The 23,336-nt window shown below is 35.5% G+C and overlaps 2 protein-coding genes and 3 long non-coding RNA genes across 8 annotated transcripts in view; 2 read left to right on the forward strand and 3 right to left on the reverse strand.

The window, feature by feature from the left end:
• Nucleotides 1-5,263: 5,263 nt before the first annotated feature.
• Nucleotides 5,264-5,674, reverse strand: LOC131434628 (uncharacterized). The gene is made up of 2 exons (XR_009230372.1): nucleotides 5,563-5,674; nucleotides 5,264-5,503 (listed from the first exon to the last, which is right to left on the reverse strand). It is a non-coding gene; the product is annotated as an uncharacterized LOC131434628 (long non-coding RNA).
• A 1,580-nt stretch (nucleotides 5,675-7,254) lies between these two features.
• LOC131439099 (uncharacterized) lies at nucleotides 7,255-8,015 on the forward strand. Its single transcript, XR_009231060.1, has 4 exons — nucleotides 7,255-7,310; nucleotides 7,386-7,450; nucleotides 7,560-7,740; nucleotides 7,793-8,015. It is a non-coding gene; the product is annotated as an uncharacterized LOC131439099 (long non-coding RNA).
• A 1,746-nt stretch (nucleotides 8,016-9,761) lies between these two features.
• On the reverse strand, nucleotides 9,762-11,717 carry LOC131438749 (uncharacterized). The gene is made up of 4 exons (XR_009230982.1): nucleotides 11,453-11,717; nucleotides 11,012-11,330; nucleotides 10,764-10,960; nucleotides 9,762-10,706 (listed from the first exon to the last, which is right to left on the reverse strand). It is a non-coding gene; the product is annotated as an uncharacterized LOC131438749 (long non-coding RNA).
• Nucleotides 11,718-12,774: 1,057 nt separating this feature from the next.
• Nucleotides 12,775-14,179, forward strand: LOC131438843 (DNA-directed RNA polymerase III subunit RPC8). The gene is made up of 2 exons (XM_058609177.1): nucleotides 12,775-13,522; nucleotides 13,581-14,179. Exons 1-2 carry the CDS (start codon nucleotides 13,412-13,414, stop codon nucleotides 14,151-14,153), a joined length of 684 nt encoding a protein of 227 aa, XP_058465160.1. The 5' UTR covers nucleotides 12,775-13,411; the 3' UTR covers nucleotides 14,154-14,179.
• A 438-nt stretch (nucleotides 14,180-14,617) lies between these two features.
• The window catches only part of LOC131438842 (F-box/LRR-repeat protein 16), a 105,346-nt gene continuing 96,627 nt past the window's right edge, over nucleotides 14,618-23,336 (reverse strand). For all 4 annotated transcript variants that reach the window (XM_058609173.1, XM_058609176.1, XM_058609175.1 and 1 more), the window contains exon 6: nucleotides 14,618-16,236. In XM_058609173.1, the coding sequence (XP_058465156.1) occupies nucleotides 15,939-16,236 (298 nt within the window). In that variant the 3' untranslated portion in view covers nucleotides 14,618-15,938. The remainder of the gene's footprint in view (nucleotides 16,237-23,336) is intronic.

Raw genomic sequence — 23,336 nt, forward strand, 5'->3', positions numbered from 1 at the left:
ATTTAATAACCAGTCGATGTTGAACAATCGTTCGCACCGAACGCGAATAGTTCCTGGCTCAAAAAAAAAAACACGCAGAGTAAATACGCTAGAAATTATTTTCAAACTCAGATTACAAGTTTTGCTATGGTAGAATTATTTTTTCCATTCGCCGCCTCGTGCGCTGTCGTCGCCGGGCCACTAAGCCACGCCCTCGTGCACCGTCCCTACACTGAGAAAATTTTTTAGTAACCGTAACCTGTTTGCCATGCTTATTTCAACTATACGCTTAAATGCTAACAATGACTATGATATAATTCACCATCTGTATTGTATAAAGTACTATATAACAAAAACTATAACTTAAAAATACTATTTGTATTCATGACTTTTCTGGTATGGTCATTCTGACAATGACTGTCATCTCAAAACTAAGATCAAATAGATAAAATCACACTTGTGAAATTGCTAATGATACATTTGAGAAGCGAAGTAGTTATTGCTACCATATCAGTATGTTCTTCATTACAATATACTAATGTTACCATGAATACATATATAGTTGTCTAGAAGATTGTGAAGTTTGAAAACACTATTCATATTGCTCATATGAACACAATTCAAGTGGCAAGTACATAATCGTATAGTGTTTTTCAACCGACTATGTATTTAATGTGAGCTAACTATACGAATCGTCAATAAACGCATCTACTCTTTCATTCGGACAAAAGTTTAAGTATAGCGGAAAAAATCGTACGTGGATAACGTAATTGGAGTGATGGATGCGAAGTTTTTGTATTTTGTGATTGTGCGTAATTTTTCATTTACATTGGTCTTGAAGGTAATTAATAAAGGCTTTATAGTCTCGATAACGGTTTTGTTTTCAGTGAAATCGAATCATTATGTAAATGAAAAAAATAAATCCATTATCGGTCGCCGGTGAACAACACAACACAGGAAACGACGATCTTCTTCCACTTCCCGAATCCAAATCGCTAGAATCTGAAGGAAGAAGTAGCAAGATATCTCAGTGATTGATTGATTCTGATAGGTGTCGAGGATAACTTCTTGACTCGGCTGTTGATTTCATCCTGTCTGATCATTATTGCTCCGGAACCGACTACGACACGATGCATCTGCCACTGCAGCATGAGAATTCCTTCCTGATGAGGCCTCTGAGTCAAATATCGACAAGTTTGCTATCTGAACTGAGAAAGCATTAGTAGTGGAATCAGCAGCGGTGCGGTGGCGGTACGGCGGTCGTACCGATCCACACCTCATCCCATGATGATCGATGTCACTCCGATGCGTCAACATAAGCAGCAACACGTTACCTCAATATGGGCAATGTTATAAAATTTTATTCGAAAATAAAACAGATCATTATCAAACTTTTTTGTTTTTCTTGTACTGGAATTTAAATTCACATAACTTTTAAACATTTGCGCATATTTTTCTAACCTTCTCAATTGTCGAATTAAGCATTATTTTGAATTTAAAAAAAACTTGAAGAGAAAAGTCAAAAGTACCATGCTCTGGTTATAACAAAAAATAAATGAGGTTACGCTAACCATCATATTCGTAATAGTTATTCATGCAATATTCTGTTCAATATTACTGCTCAAGAGCTAAAGGCTTATATAGTAAAAATGAACTTGACCATTGTTGAAATCACCTGATTGCATTGTCGGTTGAAAACCACTATACTCGCATGGTCAAAATGACCCCTAATACACTGAAGTCTTTTTTATGCGAATTTACGTACCGCATAAAAAACTGCATAACTCTGAAAATTCGCATAAAAAAACCGCATAACTCTGAAACTTCGCATAAAAAAAACCGCATAACTCTGAAAATTCGCATAAAAAAGTCGCGTAAAAAAACCGCATAAAAAAAGACCTCAGTGTATAGTAACTGGTACCATATAATTTTTCTGAGTGTATAGTTGGTATGTATTCCACAGGGCGAAAATGACGAGAATGAGGGCGCCATGGTCGCAAAAAAATATGTCGCTTAGTATTTATTCGTAAAATGTGAGAACTGAATATCTTATTAATACGATGTCTTTGATATCTTGGTCATATGATGTCTTTGGTTTATTAGGTTTTTTATCGTGACGACACAAATGAACAAGTATTCATCCTTGACAGTTCAGCGGTACTGTTTACAAACAAGCTTAAACAAAAATCGAAGAGCACATCTAAAACAATCATCTTTACACTTTGCAACTGGTCACTTTTATTTAATAAATATCAAAAACGAACCGTATTCAAACGTGAACAAATGTTTTCAAACTTTATTTAGGCGATACGGACCGTAAATGGTCTGATCCAATTTGTCAATAAACAAACAAAAGAAATTTCTGTTTACAAACAGTACTGCTGGACTGTCAAAAAGTGTTCATCCGATTGAGGTTAGCAGTGACGGTAAAAAACCTAATTGAAAACAAGACGATGTAACTGAGAAATTTGGTGGGAATACACCGAGAAATATTAACTTGTATTGGTGTGGGTCATGCATGCAAACCGGAAACGAATTTCAGGTGTATGGGTAATCAGAGCTGAACACGGACATAGGTGTTTGTGTTGGTTTTAGGTTCGCATTGAAAAGAGAAAATTTGAGCGGGATTCACTTGACTAACTTCGTGGCGTACGGACGTGCCAAGATTCGTGCTGTAAGATGGCGGAGCAGCGTGGAAATAAAAATTACGACTGGGTTGTCACGCAATCTTTAGTCCAATTTGATTTCTAATAACCGAAGTTTTGGTATATCTGTTTTTGGCATATAAACATATGCCATTAGAGTACTAACGCAGGCCATGGAGTTTGAGCCTGGAACTTAGTTGGAATCAAATTGTGGGAGCCAGCTCCAATGCGCAGTGGAAATAAGATGATGTATTCTTCCATTGCCGACAGTTTCCATCAATGATTGGAAATTCAGTATTTTTTCGCTGTACACCGGTCTTTATAACTCTTATATTATTGTGTATTAAGCCGGAGAGCTGGGTGCCAATTATCACAACACAGTTGTGATTTTTTATAAGATTTCTGAGTACAGGCTGTATGCGTTTCTACATGTTAATTTGATAGACATACACAAAATCAAATATAGGTCGAGTTTAAGGCACGAGTTACTAAGGGGTAGTTAAATGTACGATACAGTTTAAATAGACGAGTGGCAGGTCGTATCGTCGTATGAAATGTGTGTAAAATTTGCTCTATCAGCGTGGAGAACACTTGCAGATGTCACCACGATCAACACGAAGTGCCACAACGATTTGAGCGACGACATTTGAGTGCCGCTTTCACATGAGCCACAATTTTGGGTGCAACATTCATTTCACGTTAGATTTTTGTTTTGCTGTTGGTTAAAATGTCAAGTTTATTTTTGTTTATTTCCGAATTCTAGTGTGATTTATGCGACATGGAAATGAAGTTGTTTTTAACACCTAGGGGAATCGTGTGATAAGTGTTAAAATTGTTGTAGTTGGAATATTTTTATAGCAGGCAGGATGATTTTGTTATCGTTCCGGAACATAGTGGAACGTTTTGAAAGATCGCGGCGGTATTTGAAACTTACACAGGATTTTGAACAATTTTGATCAAGCCTGTTTATCTGTTATCTGTGCTTTAGTAGTCAAACTTGAAAACTTCCGCGACGTAAAGTCTTACTAAGTCCCCCCTCCCCGTCTTGACACAATTTGTTCTCCCTTAAAGCGTGAAGAAAAATGTGCATGACACCTAAAATAACAGGGAATGAACATATTTTCGTTACTCTCAAATATAATTTAAACATCATTGTTGTTCTTAATAGAAGAAGTTAGTTCTTAACAGTAATATCCCATATATGGGAAGAATATATTCTCGTTGCAGTTGATAACTGGAAAATACTTCCAGCAAAAATCATTATCTCGTTCGACGTGGAATATATGATGTCGCAAGTAACACGCTTTATTCGTGTAGTGATGCACTAGTATGCGTACTATAGTCACAGACTAACAGACATGACAGTATGAGTAAATTGTTATAAATATCATTTTTCGTGATGCACTAGTTCCACCTATATTGTACTGCGCGAACTATTTACTATCGGTACACCCCTTGTGTTACGTAAAAGGTTTTTTACTAGTTGGTTTCCCCTCGTTTGTCAACACCGATCAGCTGCTTACAGGGTTGCCTGATTTCATCAAAATATTTGATAATGAATCGTCACAATAAATTATTGGAGTACGTCAAAGAGTACGTTGATAATATATTTAACTTTTTTAGCGATGTTGGAAAGTAAACATTTATTTTACTCAACGTTGTTAATCTAGACTATTTTTGATTGTGTTGGTAATTTTCATCCGAAATTAAGACCAGAAACAAGTAAATATTGTAACAAAACGGGTTCGATTTTGTATTGCGTTGTAGGATGAGAAGTAGGCACAATTCTGTATATAGTTTTGGCAATATGTAATTAATCTGTATCCTGCATGAAATTCGCATGGAGGTATACAAATTAATACATTACAGGTAATTCTGTATGAATGGCAACTCGGTTGGTAAATGAAAAAAATAAACACAGTCTAGATGACAGACAGGACGACGACACGACCAGGCACTCTGAAGGAAATTCGGCTTGAAACATGTTCGTTAATGATTTACCATCAGTTACCATAAATTGAGCGATCCCTCGCTATTGACAAAAACAATCTTATCGAGCAACACTGTTTAGTTGCTACGAACAAGTTTCCAAGGAGTCCCAATATAAATAAACAAAGAGTTTGTCTCCAGAATTTTGCTACAGGTGAAACAAACTAGAGGGTCGGGTTCGGGTTTCCCGTATCTAGTGCAGCGAACAATCTCCAAAAATTCAAATTGACTCTGTCGTAAGGGACTATACGGTTAGATTTCATTTTGTTTGAACCACCGATCGATTCTGGCTCCGATCACTCATGAGGCTCTAAAACATACTCCGTTACACTGCTGATATCGAGGGAAACCGGAACGTGAACGATTATTACTAGCAATTATTACGATTACCTTAAAAATTAGTTTATTAATACTGTATTATGTACTGTATTAATACTTAATTATATCACTGTCCTCTGCTTTGGTATTCCATACGGAGATATTTGATACGCCTGACAAAACAGCAATCGCTCATAGACATCCAAAGTAAAACCATCGATGCTAATTTGTCAGCAAAATGTGGTATATGCATTACAAGAAAGTACATAGAACTAATTAAACTAATGCAAACCGTTTATGTGTATATGAAATAAAATGTGGAGCTGAGTCGATTACGGACAATTCATTTATTTATTATAAACGTATTATTGAATGAATAAGGTAAAATGTATTTATTTACAAAAATCAAGTAGCTGGGAAAGTATTCTGGGATAATAGTGCACCTCAGGCTATTCTCCAGTCGCCAGGTCCTCACCACACAACGAAGAGAGGATCTGAGTTTTTAAAAGTTTCGATTAGTTTGCAGCACAACTTGGTAGATTGTACTTGTTGCTCGGCTTTCGAACGGTAACCTGAAATAAATAACTATTGTAAAAAGCTGTCATTAATGCATATTTTATGAATACCTTACCTAGAATTCATAGTCATTTTTTCGCAAGCACAAACACATATCGGTACCATTTTAGATTTTTTTATTTTTCAACAGAACAACATTGGTAACTATGGTTCTGTTATTCGAAATAAACAATTTTTGGCCCTTGTTGCCAGTTCCAATATTTTTTCAAGCTATTCAGTTTTGACATTACCAGTTACTGAGGGGTAGTTAAATTTGCGATACAGTTTCAATAGACGAGTGGCAGGTCGTGTCGTCGGACAGGATGTATTTGATAGGGTAACGTGGCGCCATCATGACATATGCGAGTACTGTCCCAACTAAAGGAATATTCGAAATGACCGTTTATATGGTTAAAGAATCTAATTTGAGTGTCCTGTCTGTTAGTCTGTGCTATAGTAGCGACGTTATGGATTGGCCAATGAACGTGATAAAAACGATTATCGCTGGTTGTGTTTTTCAGACCTCAACTGCAGCGACAATACATGTCATGTTTAACTCATGGTTTGAGTTGTGATTACTCAAATTCATAAAGGGTCCAATATATCAAAATTTGAGTATGGATTTGAGTAAAATATACTCGTTGCCATGAGTTCTCTCGCATTTATTCATACATTAGAGTAAGCGTTCAAAAGGAAACAGTTTCGAATCACTATTTTGCGCATTCAAAAGAAAGAAGAATAACTTTGTATATGAAAATTAACGAAGAAAAATTTCTTCATTTTGAGAGCAAGGAACTCAAATTTTGAGTTGAACTTACTCAAATTTTGAATAAAATAGTTTTGACAATTTCTTCCCTCAACGCAAAAATGAGATAGATAGGTGGCAATACCATGTTCACATTAGCGCTGATATCACTTGATATACCGAGATGATATGCATATTATGTCGAAGTGTTCACATATGATCGAAATGATATCGTTTGACAATCAAGTTGTCATATTGAATGTTCTCATTAGAAATAAGATCAATAATATTACTTTTCTCTATTAAAATTAAATCATGAGTTGAAGTTTTGCATTTTATGGTCTCCGAACGCCAGTATTCGTTGAAAATTCGAAATTATAATGATTGTTCATTGTCACTCTCGAAGTGACGTTCAAAAATGAGTGCGTTCAATGCCATTATCCGTGTTGCTAGTTGCGATTTTTGACAACTCGACATGATATCGTACATGATATCCCGGATATCATGCCAAAATGATAATACGCGTTGACATCAAATTGTATGGGATATCAAGTGATATCGCACATGATATCATCGGATATCAAGTAAATCCGTATATCACTTGATATCAGAGCTAATGTGAATATATTGTGCATGCAGATAAAAATCGGAAGCGACGTCTCTCTCGCCTGATTATGCTGCTCCAGCGAAGTTCACTGTGCACCAATGGTATGTAGACTGTCATGCGATATATTAATCATTCATAATTGTACGAAAATTCACTCCCTTGTAACGTTCAGTGTCAAACCTATTGGTTCTCAAACATACATTATCAACTTTAAGCGCATTCAGAAAGTAATATTCCATCGTTATGTGCTTCGATAGTGGAGGCAAGACAATGTATTCATTTATGTTGAAGCACGTGGTTCATAAACAAGACAACAAAATATGTATAAAGTAACATGATTCTATCAGTTGATGTATAGGCAGTGCTGTCAACTGTTTTTTTTTTCCAAAAATCTGTATTTGGCGGAAAAATCTATCTGTACAATTGAAGAATCCAACGCAAAATGACCACCCGCGTCGCTGCTGTAGTGATGGTGAGTGTTTTGAAAACAAATGTCAATGCAGTGCATTTTTTCCAGGATTTAAAAAATTTTCGCAATTTTTTCCAGACTGATGAAAATTTCTAAAGTTAGGAAGATTGAAACGTGGAAAAAAATCGATCCACTTCAAAATGGTAAGTGATACGTAATTCTTCGTGCATTGAAAATGCATTTATTTCGATGTTGAAATATCAACTGTAAAGATCTATCATGCTCATTTTTTTTTAATTCTTTCGATCCTAGGATATTGAACCGAGGCGGTTTTGTATCGTGCCGAGATGTCATTCTACTGGAAATAAGTTGTTTCGAGTTCCCAAGCCCTGTAGTAAAGTATTTAAACGATGGCAAAAAAATCTGACAATAACAGGTTATGGTGATGAATTTATTTGTGAAAAACATTTCAAGTCCGATGATTTTGTCGAAAGTAAGTAGAATGAACGTACACCGAGCAATAAATTAAAAATGTTCTATTACAGATACGAGGAGAAAATTGAAACTATCCGCAATGCCTACATTAAAGCTGCCTTCCGCTTCTAAAAAGATAACGGTACAGCCAGGATGTTGCATAACAGATTGTACTTCCAAGCGTGTCGGGTATATGGAAAAATTTCCTCAGAAAAAGACATCGTCGTTCCGGAAATGGTTAACACTTCTAGGAATCACATCGGAAGAAGTATTGAAAAATTCTATATATATTTGTCGGAAGCATTTTTCATTGACTGAACTGAACTGATTACGTAACTGGTAATAGATGAATACTGCATTTGGATTTGTCTTTCATTGAATAATATATTGTCGATTTCTAGTACGATATCGTTATTTGAAGATAAACGCTATTTCCACTAAAAATTTGTGAGAGATATTAAGACACCATCTTTGTACCGAAGGGAAGTTCGATATATGCCTACAACAATACAAATAGATCATAATTATTGTAAGGAAGATTTAAAACCTAGAAGCAATCGTTTCTGTTCTGTACCAGGATGTACAGTGAAAAGCTCAAAAGGAATCTTTCTACACAAATTTCCGGAAAACGAAAAATTTTCAAAAGCCTGGACAGTTGCTATCAAAGCAATGCATCATCCTACCAAAAATTCTTATGTTTGCAACCAGCACTTTCACACGAGTGATTATATTCCAGGTATTACATTTCGAAATAAAAACATTGAATTAACTAATTCAGTCATCCTATAGGACGTAAGATACTAAAGAATTCAGCTGTACCCAGTTGCAAATTACCTTTAACCTCATTAGAAAAAAACAAAGGGGAATTATTGTGTTTTTGAAGAGAAATCAGTTAGCGCAAAAGAGGCTGAAGCGTTGAAAATTTTATCAGCGCTTCCATTTAGTATCCATAGATTAAACAGTCTGCGTGTTGAAGGAAACAAAAACGAGGGCAATATATCGGCCGATGTCAATAAAGCCATTCAAGAACTGCAACGTAAGAGAGAAACCATTCTTAGTGACTTGTTACTAACAGACAAAGATATAAATATTTGGACGGGGATACCATCGTTGTGTTTATTGGAAGTCGTATGTACAACGGTCAGTAATGTTGAAGAAAATGTTTACAACGGAAAATTCAAAATGCATGCCACTGATCGGGTTATTCTTACACTGTCTAAGTTGAAGCAAAATATATCCTTTGCGGCTTTAGCAACTCTTTTCCGTATTTCTCAATCAACAGCATCAGATTACTTTTCACACACAATCCAGATACTATCAGAAGTTTTCAATTCTATTATCTATTGGCCGACAATGGAAGAGATTCGTCGGAACATGCCACATTGCTTCAAAGAAAAGTTTCGCAACGTTCGGTGTATACTGGATTGCACTGAGGTGGGTATTGGATGCCCTAACTGTCTTAACTGTAGAATCGCCTGTTATTCGAATTATAAACATAAGCGTACCGCAAAAATTCTCATAGGAATTACACCAGCTGGAATGATAAGTTTCTGTTGTCGTGCATATTCAGGGAAAGCTTCTGATAAATTTATTTTAAACAACGAAGAATTCAGGAATAAGTTGACGAAATATGAAGACGAAATTATGGTTGACAAAGGATTTGCCATTGAATCTGAATGTTTGCAGAATGGAATTCGATTACACATACCCCCAATAATGCAAGGAGAGCGATATTCTATAGATAAAGCATTGCTCAATGAATCGTTAGCAAAGGCGAGAATCCACGTCGAGCGCGCTATATTTCGTATGAAAAAGTTCGGAGTACTACAACGAAATTTAGACGCCAGTACATTGAAACATATTGATGATATCTTGAAGGTTATCTGTGGAATTGTGAATCTATCGGCACCAATCTTACGCGATGATAAATTCTGATGTCACATTACAAATAAATACATACAGAAATACATACTGATCGAATGGGTATTATAAAAATAAATACATCACATATAAAAAAATTATCACTAAAATCAAAGATGTTTCCTGGGATATTTTCTTTCAATTTTTTAGTCTTTAAAAAACATTTAAAGGTAGCATTATTTTCTACACAGTTTTGGCAAAATTTCACAGAAATAAATCTTCTTCAATACACGCAATAGTTCTACAACGAAACATTCATCAAAACTAACCTCTATATTAACAAAGTCATTCTCTTGTTCCGAATAAATTATAAAATCTGTTAATCTACAATTCAAAACATACATGTTAATCTGACATTGTGCGTAATATGCATGTTTCTTGTTTAAGTAATATTTTTTATTTTCATCAATCTTCACATATCGTTGTGTCGCTAAACAGTTTATTAATATCCAATCTAAACTGTGCTCTTGTCCTGAAACTGGACATTTTATTTCTAAAATAACCGCTGATACGCTGTTTAACCCGTCTGGACTACCTCCTATCCATGGATCCTGGTATTTAATAATAAATCCAGTCTTTTTCATAAAAGGATTTCTTTTTTGTACATAGCACAAGAATGCCTTTCCCTCTGTTTGCTTTCCATAGCGCATACATTTTGTTTCAAAGTTTCTTGGTTTTAAAAATTGTTGTATTTTTGTGTCCCAATCGGGTTTCGAGTTCTTAGAGTATGTATACAATCCATAGCATGAACTTGCTGTTATACGCAAAGATCGCTGTGCTTTCCAAGTTTCGTTGTTTTGTGCACAAGTTTCCATCGCAATATTCAAAATCTGTTGTTTCGTCACACACACAAATTTTTCGTAGAAGTTTTGATTTGATTGATGAAAGTAGTATTTTTCACTAGATTTTTTGATTAGGTTTTCGCCAAAAAAGTAGCATTCAGTTCCTGCTCGGTGCAGTATGCACCATTGTTTGTACAAGTATTTGAACTTATGCCGGTACGAAAATCGATTACATTTGTGTGACGTCCAATCATGTGTTTGCTGATTGCAGACTGCGGTGAAACTAAAAGAAAATACTTGATTAACCTTGAAACTAGATACAAGTTGCAGTATGATTTACCTGCTAATATTTTCATCAGGACATCTGACAGCAGCGTTTCTTTCATATTAACATCACTGCAAACGATTAATTTCCTGTGTCTCACACAACATAAGTCTGCAATCGGCTTAGCACCCCATAGACTTATTTTTTCAATTTTTGAGCAGCCCCAAGCTTGTACTGCATCCGTACAAGAAATGTGTTCGAGTCTTTTGAATCTAAAATTATGTCAATGAGATAAAGTAAGAAATAAACAGGATATTTCTTACTGATTAATCCGCAGCAAACAGGCCACAATGTGTTTACATCGCCTCGTACCAGCTTTACATAAGCAATTCAGATCCCATAACGGATGATTGTCACAAATTTTTGAAGAAACTTCGTGTGGTATTCCTCCTGGGTGCCAGCTTTGCAATACGTATCCTTTAACAAGAACATGTGCACTAGATCGTCCGGTATAGCCTATATACACAATGTGGTTGGCACTCAATACGGCTAATCCTTATCTAATCGGCCTAACAGAATCGCCCACATATTCAAGTATGTCTTCAAGGCGAACAAGAATGTTCTCCGTCACCGGTTCCAACTCTTCAAAGAAACAACATAACCTTCTATAAGCAAACGTATTTTATGAAACAAATTTTTTAATTATAAACATCTGATTCACTTGCCGGATCTAGGAATTTTAATGTAATATCGTTTTTTTTTACCTGATTCGTCCATTATTTTCCAATGAAATTTATACATCAACTAAAAAATCACGAAAATTTTCCGGAAACTTGAAAACTGCTCTGGTTTTTTTAAAAACATCACCATCGTGTAGTTCAAATTTCTACCACTATGAACGCAGGAGTTTCTGCTGGATTCTTCACTCGAAAAATCAAACATCGATTTAGTGCGGAAACTGATTTTGCGACCAAAAAAAAGGTCGCTGGACCTGGTTTACCCCTATGGAATCCAACACAAAAACTGAAAATCGGTATTTATCTGTATGAAAATTAAAATATCGGTATTTTGAGAGAGCATATCTGTATTCCTGTATCGAGTCCATACCGAGAAATCGGTATAGTTGGCAGCGCTGTGTATAGGAAACGGCAGTTCAACCAGAGATGCCATTTATACAGATTTATCTGTATTATACAGATTTTTACATGCGCATACAGATTTAATACAGAGTACAGATTTCTTACAGATTTCTTAAATTTAATGCAGATTGATACAGATTTCACCAAAAGTATTAAGGAAAAAATTAAACTATCTATTAGTATTTGAGCTATCTATTAGTATTCGATTGCAATGACGAGATAAACGTTTAGGAATCAACGTACAAATAACTTTTTAAAATATATATTTTTGTGCAGATATTTAATGAAAAACACTGAAATCCATTTATATTAAAATTTGTAACTAAATTGAACTTAAAAGTTAGACAAGTCTTGGCATCATGAAACATTATTGCCAGACTGACAGTTGTATTACCTAGAGTGCCTATAACCATAGTAGATTATAGTCACTCTAGTATTACCTGACTTGACGTTGCATATTGGGTTTTGGAAATCCATCTCAACTTATGAAGTGAACATTTTCAAATTAGACAAGTATATGGCACCATAATTCAATTGTTGTTGATAGGAAAAAACTATAAAATTTCGTCGATGAATATAATATAAGATATGAAATTTAATCTACCACTCTATAACCATAATCTATTGGAATAACACCTTTTAACATAATTGTATTGTAGAAATTTCATTTTATTAGCGAATACAGATAAATACAGATATTTTATACGAATCAATACAGATTTTCTATGAAAATATCTGGCATCTCTGAGTTCAACTGACGTCGCTCGGCAACGTCGCTGCGCTAGACTGTCCAGCGAATTGCAGATTAGTGCTGCAGCGACAATACTATAACTCATGTTTAGAGGACGTGCACTTTTTATGAATTTGAGTGATGTGTCACTCAATTTTGAGTTATGTTCAATGAGAGTGTACGTCTCGCTAGAAAATATTTTAGATTCCCACTTAGAAAAAAACGTTCAACGGTGGTCCTTCATTGGTCCAATACGTTGTATCATTGGTCCAATGAAAGTCCAATCAATCGTTCAACGGGAGGCCAACACGGGTCCTTCGTTTGCCGATTTTGAAACAGACCGTTGAACCGAATGCCATTTTTTTCGTTCAACAAACCCGGCAGACAGAGGTCCATTGTTGAGCCATTTTTAACATGAGGAGTTGGAGCCCCGTTGGACTAGTTTTACTGCAGAATTTCTGAAGTTTTCTCCACTCATTTGTTTAAACTAACAATACATACCTGCACAATACTTCTACTTCACGTAGAATAACAACAAATTTTCTTTCTATGTAAAGGTAAAACTTAATTTTCACACTATTTTTGCAAGAGAAAAAACAACAACAAACCGTTCCAGCAAATTGAACGAATATTTCGTGCAATATATCGTTCAACAAGCGATCAAAAATCAACAAAATTGAACGGCCTGCTGAGAGGGTTTGTTTATGATGATTTCTGCCGGTTTTCAAGTCGGTTGACTACAATTTACGCAATAAAATGTATAAGGCTAACAGCGTAGCGATGAAATCGAGTCGTTTAATTCTTAATTGATGCATTAGAATTTTTTATTTGAAGCAAACTGAAAACCGTCTAAAATGTTTGTGCTAGCAGAACTTAAAGATACTGTGAGAATTGCTCCCGAGTTATTCAACTTGAAATTGCCAGAAGCAATCAAAGATGAAATCAATAGGAAGCTTGCAAACAAAGTAAGTTAGAATGTAATTTCAAAGGAGTTTTTATTAGCGAGATTTCGTTTATCGACAGGTTCTTTTAAACATTGGCTTGTGCATTGCACTTAAGGACATTGTAAAGCTTGGTGACTCTATAATTCTTCCGGGCGATGGTGCTTCACACACAGAAGTAAATTTTCGCTACATAGTTTTTAGGCCAATGATAGGTGATGTGATAACTGGTAAAATTCGTAGCTGCAGTCGAGAAGGGGTGCATGTCACTTTAGGATTTTTTGATGACATATTAGTACCTCCATCGGCTCTGCAACATCCTTCCCGTTTCGAGGAAGCTGAGCAGGCTTGGGTGTGGGAATATCCGCTAGAAGATGGAAAGAAGCATGATCTCTATATGGACATCGGCGAGAACATTAAATTTCGCGTTTCGGGTGAAGTTTTCGAGGAAAGCTCGCCAATCGGTCCACCGGATCAGGAAACACCTAGCACTAGTACTACTACGACGGATACGAATAAGACTCCATACAGAATTGTGGCAGCCATCAATGAATCTGGATTGGGGTTACTTTCCTGGTGGGTAACCCAATCCCAAGAAGACGGTGATGATGAACAAGAAGTAGACGAAGAAGAAATGGACGAAAACGGTGAATAAAAAACGTTATTTGTCTGCTTTCATAATTTATTTTCTTTATTATATGATAGTTATTATAACATAGTGCTATTCATTTCACTTGGAAATTTTTGCATTCGACTTGTATTCGGGTTTTGTGAAAATGTCTTCAATAGCAAAAATGATTGCGAATAATCAATTGTTGATTAGTCGTGTTATGGTCGATTAGATGACAAGATCGATCACCCGTGTTTGGATGAATGGTACGGGAGACAAGCTCCTTGCTAACTATAGATTACAGCCTGACTTGTTATTTGGGTAAACAGGGTTATTCGTATGGCGATAGCTTGAATTATTTCAAAATGACAGAGTTTCTAAGAGGCTCGAAAATCAGTCAGACTTGGGCGGTCTTTCATAGTTGCAACTTTGGTTTGAAGTAAGTGTTTGCATTCGCTTCTAATTTATAATTAAATTTCGCCGACTATTAGATATATAATAACTACTGCTCATCGTAATCTTTCTTTTATTCTTTTAATATCAGGGCTCGCATTGTTTGTTGATAAGAAAAATGTTTGGGACTTTCCATGTTTGTTTTTTTTTACTCTTGTGTCAGATTAATATATAGCTTTACAATACGGTCAACAATTGGCGCTTACAGATTAAAATATTTACAACATTCTTTTGCCATTGATTTCTGCGTCAACATTACACAAATAATTGTAACAATTTTTGTTTTCTTTCGAATTTTTCTCCTATTTTAAAGTACTAATAGCTTTCTGCATTTTTTCCCGATAAATTCTTTCATCTTACAAAAAAACCTTAGGAATACTTATTAAAACTAGGTCACAAATTCGTACTTTCTTCAAATTCACTCAAATTGCACTGTTATTTTTTTATTGAACCAATAGTACAGGTTTTTACAAAATATAGTTCCAATTGTACATCAGTGTTCAGTATCTACACAGCCGTTATCGCGTACATCCGCCTTCAGAAGCAATCCATTTAGTCGAATCCTAATAATTGTCAATACTTGAAATTATCTCCATAGAATTTTTATTAATTTTACATCAGTTGACAATTAGTCAATGCTTGTCATAACTTAGATGGCCAGGTAGACATACAGTTAGTCATATATTTTTGAACGATTTATTAGCAATTTTGAAGAGGATCTCGTTCCACTGTGAAAGAAATCCAAAATGTCGTAATGAAATATGTTCTTGTACGTTCCTTTCACTTGAGTGTGTCAATTAGTCATTCTTCAATTGTCCAATAGATTGTTTCCACACATGTAAGGTTTTCGAAGGATAATACGTATTGCATTTGCACTCTCTTTTACAAGTAACATTCAAAAATCCAATCGGAACGGACATGATCATTAAAGTGTCGCTATCTTTTATTCAGAGATTCAACATTGTTTGTCCTTAGCATAAATGAATGACTATTACAACAATGTAAAAACTAGAGATTTTATGAGCTAATAATAATTCAATGAGGGTATTCATGGAACCGAATGTTTCCTTATACTCAAATTTGACAGGACACCGATTTATTTTGTGTGGATATTTAAAATTGAATCAACCTTTGCAATTTCATTTCCAAATGGTAACACGACGTCGAAGGAAATGTGAAGTATGAGCTACTGTTCCGAGTAATACTTAGTCCATCAATTTAAATTAATCATTCACATTTAGTTTTCTGCTGCTGTTTATTTGACTACTTCAGGTAGAGTATTTCACTCCTAATCTATTCGATTTTGCAGTCTAATAATTATTGAATTTCTATAGGGAGAAATGTTTAACAAAACAAAAATGAAAAAGAAAATATGAATTATTCAATTAACAAGCAACGTGGTAGGTGTTCTCTAAGATAGTCGAAAAGTTCATGTGATGCTCCTGGACAATTCGTCAGCTCAAGTTCCTGCAAATGTCGTAACTGGATCAGACTCGAAAGGCCTGATGAGGTGAGCAGGGGGCATCCGGCCAAAGAGAGCACCTGAAGGTTACGCATCGAACACAAATGTTGCAATCCGAAGTCACGGATTTGGGTACACCAGCGCAGAAATAGTGCCGACAACGACAGCATTGTTGAAATGTAACCGACGCCAATATCAGTTATGTGAACGCAACTGAAAGAAGAATTAAAACAGAATACACTTCTTGTTAAAATTAATATATCTTTTATTATAATATTGTTCTTTCTATGTTAGTATAAGATTAAAATTTAATGTAGGAAATAAAGAGAGTGTGTATGTGAGGGAGTACTCAAGGATGTGGAAATATACAACAGTAAGGTGGATCGATCACACAAATCAAGATTTAGTATCGAATCGACTTGCACTCTGTGCGGTTCAATATTACCGTAGAGAAGGTTGCTAACACATCGTTCAAAAAGTCCAGGAATTAACTAGGAAAACAACATTTCTTGTGCAAAGCTTTGTTTTATTCATCAACATAATCACCTTTAAGAATAATGCAATAGTTCTAGTACCTTTCAACTTTTCGATGCCTGAATGCGGTTATGACCCCGGAGAAAGATGTTGGATCCATGATTCGTCCATTGTTTCATACCAACGCAAGAAATCCTTTTTATTGCGACTAAACAGTGCCGAACAGTTCTCTGGAGCGTTGTTGCTTTTGTTCTATTAGGAGCGAACATGGCACACATTTGGAAAGACCATTTCCATGCCCAATTTTTCGCGTAATATCGTTAAAACATATTCAGTTGATGTGCTAACCATCTCAACACATCTAGTCTCACAAGCTTTGATTTTGCGTTCATCCAACACGATTATCAAAACTTGCTCAATTTTTTCTGGATGAAAGAATACAAAAAGCATGTTATGCCACTGTATTCTTTCAGCTGTGCTTTCGTATAAATGCCATTATGTAAAACAAGGTTTTAGAAACTGTTAGAAGACCCTGGATAGATAGTGTGTGTTGGGAACAGATCATAAATAATCCAATGCCAAATTCTACGGTTGCACACAAAACCACGGTGTCACCAGATTGGAAGATCGAATTTTTTTGTCCTTATGATACAAAAACTCCTTAATCCTAAGAGTCCCGAATACCCCCAGTGCAATACCATTCGACGAGATCGGGTTTCCTATCCGCTCAATTCAATCCAATAGAAAATTTAACCAATTAAGACTACCAAGGTTTGTTTGAAAACTGCTATTTGGTTATTTATCAATTTCGAAGAACAAAGGACTGGCGCTTCTGGTTCCACAGTTATATTTGTAGAAGTAACGTTACCGATGTAATCCACGAAATTCGGATTTCCGAATGAACTGACGCGATTGGTTATAATTACGATGGATAGAGCGATGCGTCCGAGTATCTAGGTCGCTCGAATCTCGGAGAGGACTAAACAACATCATGGACTCCCATTACTCTTGTTTTATTTTACTTTGGAAGGAGTGATTCGAAGAACGAAGATTGCCACAAGGGGTACGATATTCCAAGTTTCTACATCTATTGGATTTCGCTGACGACGTTGATACTGTGACACGTAACTTTGAGATGATGATGAGAGACATACATTGTACTGAAAGTCGAAGCTAGGCGGGTTGAACTGGTTATAAATACATCGAAAACAAAATCAATAAGAGCATTTCACCTCACACAATGAAAGACAGCGACGATACCATGGTAGTTGACGAATTCGTGTATTTGTGCTCTTTGGTGACCGCCGACGATGACACCAGCAGAGAAATAAAGAGTAGTATTTCAGCAAAAATTCGCGCGCACTTCAGTGCTTTGGATCCCTCGCGTTTTGAGCCCCAAAAACTACGATGTTTTGATACACCGCCGGGACTCAAATTGTGAAAATTACTTCCACTTGATATTACGAAACACTGTGTTATATTTTAGACAAATCGACAAGTTATTTGTGAGATAATCGACATAAAAATCTCAAGCTTTTGTGCAATGAACATGGTAAATCCAAATACGTTTGCTCTACTGAATGTTTATTTACGTTGCAACTGATCAGCTGATTTTTTGAAGTTCCGATTTTGGTCTCACCAAGATGGCGTCGTGACAGGAGGACGCTAAACGTTCTTAGTTTCTGTATAATTTAACTAGGCTAAATAAGTCGCTGGATAGACTTAATTTGAATAACTATATCGATTTTGATTGGTTCTTTTCGGCAAGCATGGTTCTTAAGGGCTGAGACCAGTGTGTTTTAAGGTTATTTAGCGGGCCATGTTCACGCTTCGAATCTGATTTTCTACGAAACGGTGACGAATATCAAAAAAATCAACCGACAATCTCTTAGAAAATTAGTTTAGATTATTCTGTGAAAATTTCAGAATGATTCATTGACTTTAGCGGTCGGGAAAGTCTTTTTTTCTGAAGTAAGAATTGCATAGCTGAAAACGGCAACTTTCAACTTGTTCAATGAACATCTCGCCTTCAAAGGCATGCATAAAAAATCTAACCTGACAAAATCTAGTTAATTTAATTTAGATGCGATTAAAACTGATACGCTTCACTTATTTACTAAAAGTATTGAAGAATACCGATTCGCTCAGAATATGATTCTTCGGGAAAATAAGCAAGGTTGATTAATTTAGAATTTTTCAATATACTGTTTGTTTTCAGGTAGTCTTAAGAAAGATTTTTAAAATCGAATCAATTCTTGGTAATCGAACAAATAGTTTTATTTTCTGGCGATTTCCCAAGTTATGTGGATGTCCGAAATTATTCGTTTTTTTATGCAGATTTTGGAAGCCCCGCATTTTTTATGCAGTTTACCGAAGATATGCGTTTTTGTATACGGATTTCCGAAGATATGCGTTTTTTGCGGATTTCAGAAGTTATACGGTTTTTCAAGCAGATTTTCGTTTTCTGTTATATGGATTTTATGCGTAATTCCGATGTTATGCGATTTTTCATGCGGATATCCGGATAGTTATTTAGTTATTTAGAATGAGGATCTTAGAATTTATGTGGTTTTACACAGATTTTCGAAGAAGTGCTATTTTTTACAGATTTTCGAAGTTATATCATTTTTTGTGGATTTCCGAAGCTTCTATATACGTATTCTATGAGGATTTCGGAAAATATGTGTTTTTCATGCGGATTTCCGAAGTCCTGCCATATTTTTATATGCAGATTTCCGTAGTTTTTTTAATGCGGATAATTTATGCAGATTTTCTAAGTGATGCGGTTTTAAACGGTATGTATCTCCCGCATAAAAACGACTTCAATGTTCTTCAAAATTATTATTCTTATTATGTTCTGCATGATATAAAAGCATTTTCATGTCTAAAATTTCCAAAATATAAATATATTGTTTCAAATAGTACAAAATTATTTATCATCGTAAAAATATTAAATTACATAGAAACATATTTTGATACACATTTTCTTGTATAGAGAATGTGAATGATACGTTACATTACGGATAAACTTGACAGGTTTGTAAATTGAGTATTTAATAATGAATTCGACTATACGTACTTAATGCATGAAGTTCTCTCCACAAGACTTTCCATGTTTGTCAGTTTTATGAAGGTATGACATGTATGTATGTGTGAAGCCACCATCAGTGCAAGGCATTACCAATGAATACAGGTAGAATCCAAATTTGATTATCAGGCAGCATTCGGACGTTTGAGGACCCCGCGCCTTCCAACAAAAACATCCGGCCATATAATAAATAATTTCGCAGTTCCAGCTTAAACCTGCCTGATGGTTTGTTTGTTAGAAGGGTGTGTCTTAATTATTTCAGACCTTCAGGGGAAAACACAAAGCTTCTCCCATGTGAATCAATGCTATATGATGTAACATAATACAATATAATATAATACAACATAATATAATATACTATAATGATAATGTGATTTCAAATAATATAATAGAATATACAATAATATAAAAGAACACGATAAAATATTACCTAATATAATATATTATAATAATATAATGATAATGATGATAATGCTAATTATCATCATAATGATAACGGAAACAATATTAATAATAATAATAATAACAAGAGAAATAATAACATTAGAGTAATTATAACTTTTTTTATCCCGAAGTCCACATGTCCAGAAGGCCTCATTCAAATTTGAGAGAGTGTCTGCCAACTGCGAATACGGTTTGGCACGAAATTCTTCTTAACATTTGTTCATACTATGGTCGACATGCTCTTCTGTTTAATATTGTAGCTCAACCTCCTCTATCTGGGACCGGCACAGTTGATACGAAATTCACATCTTCTATACATAATCTAAACACATCCTGTGCCTCTTTGCATCAGGTTATTTTAAGGAATCGTTCCATTGACCTAAAAAAAAAATATTGTAGTTCGGGAATTTGAACAAGTCTTACCACATTCTCCAAAAAAAAATGTCTTCCTAAACAGCTTAGGGGCTTCCAAAGAACTAAGTTTCACCTCCCTGTACCCTACCTAATTCTAGACCTCAAAAATATTAGGTGTATTCGGATATTTAGTCAAAACTCGAAACTTTCATCAAATGTGGTGGAGTTAGGTTGATGATGATGGTCCCACCTCATACCCCTACAAAGGTGTGAGCAGAACGAGTTATCTAAATGATAATTAATATTTTGCACATATCTTAACCAGTAAACAAAACAAAACGATCTGATCAATCTAGCAGGTATTGATTCTTCTTCAAAAGAACGACTGACCACAAAATAACATTCAAATATTTCGGATTTACTATCCAGGGTTAATCAAGAAAATTTCCAACCCGGGAAGATCCTTGATCACATCAGGAATCGAACCCGATATCTTTACCAGTATCAGACAGTAATTCACCTGGCCCTTCCCGCCGGACCAGTTCATCGCTACACACATCAGCTACGATGGAGTAACGAGACTGCGGATGAGCAGAGCCAAGCCCAATTCTATCAACAACTGTCGATCCCAATTAATCTCCCGAATCAATTCCTTAAATTATTAATCAAACCTTGCGATCAAGGTCAAGAGCAAACTTAACACACTGAATGCTAAGGCTCTTCGGCCAGTCCTATTCGCTTTCCAAATAGTCACTACCTGCTTCGCGCGCGAGGCTCAAACGTTTGTAGACTGCTCATTATTTTTAACTCTCAAACAAACTAAAAATCCATCATCATCATACCGAACATAGTAACTTAATTCGTCTCTCAATAATATATAAAAAGAAAAAGAAAATACAATCTTCGTAATACGTAAAAAAAATAAAAAATCTAAAAAATTTGAACTAACTAACTAAATATTTGCTTACAAAGCGGACTTTATGTGTGAAATACATAACCTTTTGAACTCCACCAATGTCGCCGCGCGCTTGATTTCTCTTGGCATCGAATTGAAAAAACTTATTCCCTTGTACAACAATGAGTTTTGCGATCTGGCTAACAGAAAGCTTGGTGTTCTAGCATCAGATGCGTTTCTAGTATTGTACCTATGCAAATCAGTTCCTCTTTCAATTCGATCACACAAATATCGAGGCAGCATGTCGTTTAATATCTTGAAAATAAATACCATGGTTAAGTAGTAAATTCTCTGTTTCACTGAAAGCCATTGTAATGCGTTCAGTAGAAAACCTGACGAGGTATATCTACTACATTTTAGAATTAATCGCATGATTTTATTTTGCAGTCGCTGTAATCTCAAGATTTGTGTGTTATTAGCAAGAAACAGAATGGATGGGCAAAAGTCAATGTGTGGTGAAATGACTGTTTTATACAAAAGAATCTTACTATGGGTCGTTAAGTCATTTTTCAAACGACATAATACACCATACTTTTTGGCAATCTTCTTGATGACGTTATTGATATGAGATTTGAATGTTAACTTTTCATCAATTATGACTCCAAGATACTTCATTTCTCTAACGCGATCAATAGTTTCACCATCAATTTCCACATTGGCGTCTTGACCGGTGCTAACAGAAGAAATAACCATATATTTAGTTTTCGCGACGTTTAGTTTCAGTTGCTTAAATTTTAACCATCGAACCAGCGAACTTAGATCCTCGTTTAAATGTGCAACAGCTTCATTGAAATCTTTAGCCGTAATGAACAGAACAGTATCATCAGCAAACAAATTTATATCACAGAAACGTAATACTCGCTTCATATCATTAATATACATAATAAATAGAATAGGACCTAACACACTTCCCTGAGGCACACCAAGTGAATTACCGAGGGAACTAGACACTACATCGTTAAAAACAGTCTTTTGAGATCTACCACATAAATAGTTTTCAAACCATTCATGTGCCATTCCCCCGATGCCAAAACGCCGCAATGTCTGCAACAATAAAGGTCTTGAAATTGTTTCAAAGGCTCTCTTCAGATCCAAGAACACAGCAAAAATACTCTCTTTGGCTTCGATTTTCTCCTTCCATTTTGCCAATACTAGGTTCAAAGCGGTTTCACAAGAGTGACCCTTACGATATCCCGATTGTTCCGGTATTAGCAAACTGTTAGAGTTCAAATAGTTAATCAGCTGATCTTTAACAACAAGTTCCAGAATTTTTTCCAGTGTGTGCAGCATGTTAATGGGACGGTACTCCTCGGCTTTATCCGTTCCAGTAACCTTGGGGATAGGAACCACCAGAGATTCCTTCCACACTTCTGGCACGTGCCCCGTGTACAACGATTCATTTACCAAATCCAGTAGATCGTGTCCGATAACATGAAAGCCATCCTGTATCACCTTTGAGTTTACATTGTCAATACCAGTCGATTTTCCCAAATTGAAACAAATATTTTTCAATTGTTCAAAAGTGATTGGTTGAAATTCATCAAGTCTACAATAGTTATTCATCGGCTGTGTTATTTCAACAGGTTCACCAACCAATTCAATACTTTGATTGATCTGCTGAACACTATTTATGAAATAACTTTTCAGATACAATTTGTTCTGTGTGCTCTTCTATACCGTTCTATACCGTTCTATGGTTTTCGATGCACTATGTGTAGGCTTGATCAACTGTTTGAGAATTTTCCATAACTCTCTGCTGTTTTGTTGATTTTGATTGATCTTCCTCTGTATGTATTCACATCTAGTCTTCTTCAGGGCCCGTGAATAAATATTTCGTGCTTGTGTATATCTACTCCAGTGACTATCATTGTTAGTTCTACAGAATCTCTTGTACTGCTTATCCCTCTCCCGTTTTAACCGTAAGAGGTCTATTGAGTACCAACTACTCGAGCTGTTCAAACTAACATACTTTTCAGTTACTAATTCATTAGTACACTT

Source organism: Malaya genurostris, chromosome 3 (assembly GCF_030247185.1).
Source record: "Malaya genurostris strain Urasoe2022 chromosome 3, Malgen_1.1, whole genome shotgun sequence".
Lineage (NCBI taxonomy): Eukaryota > Metazoa > Arthropoda > Insecta > Diptera > Culicidae > Malaya > Malaya genurostris.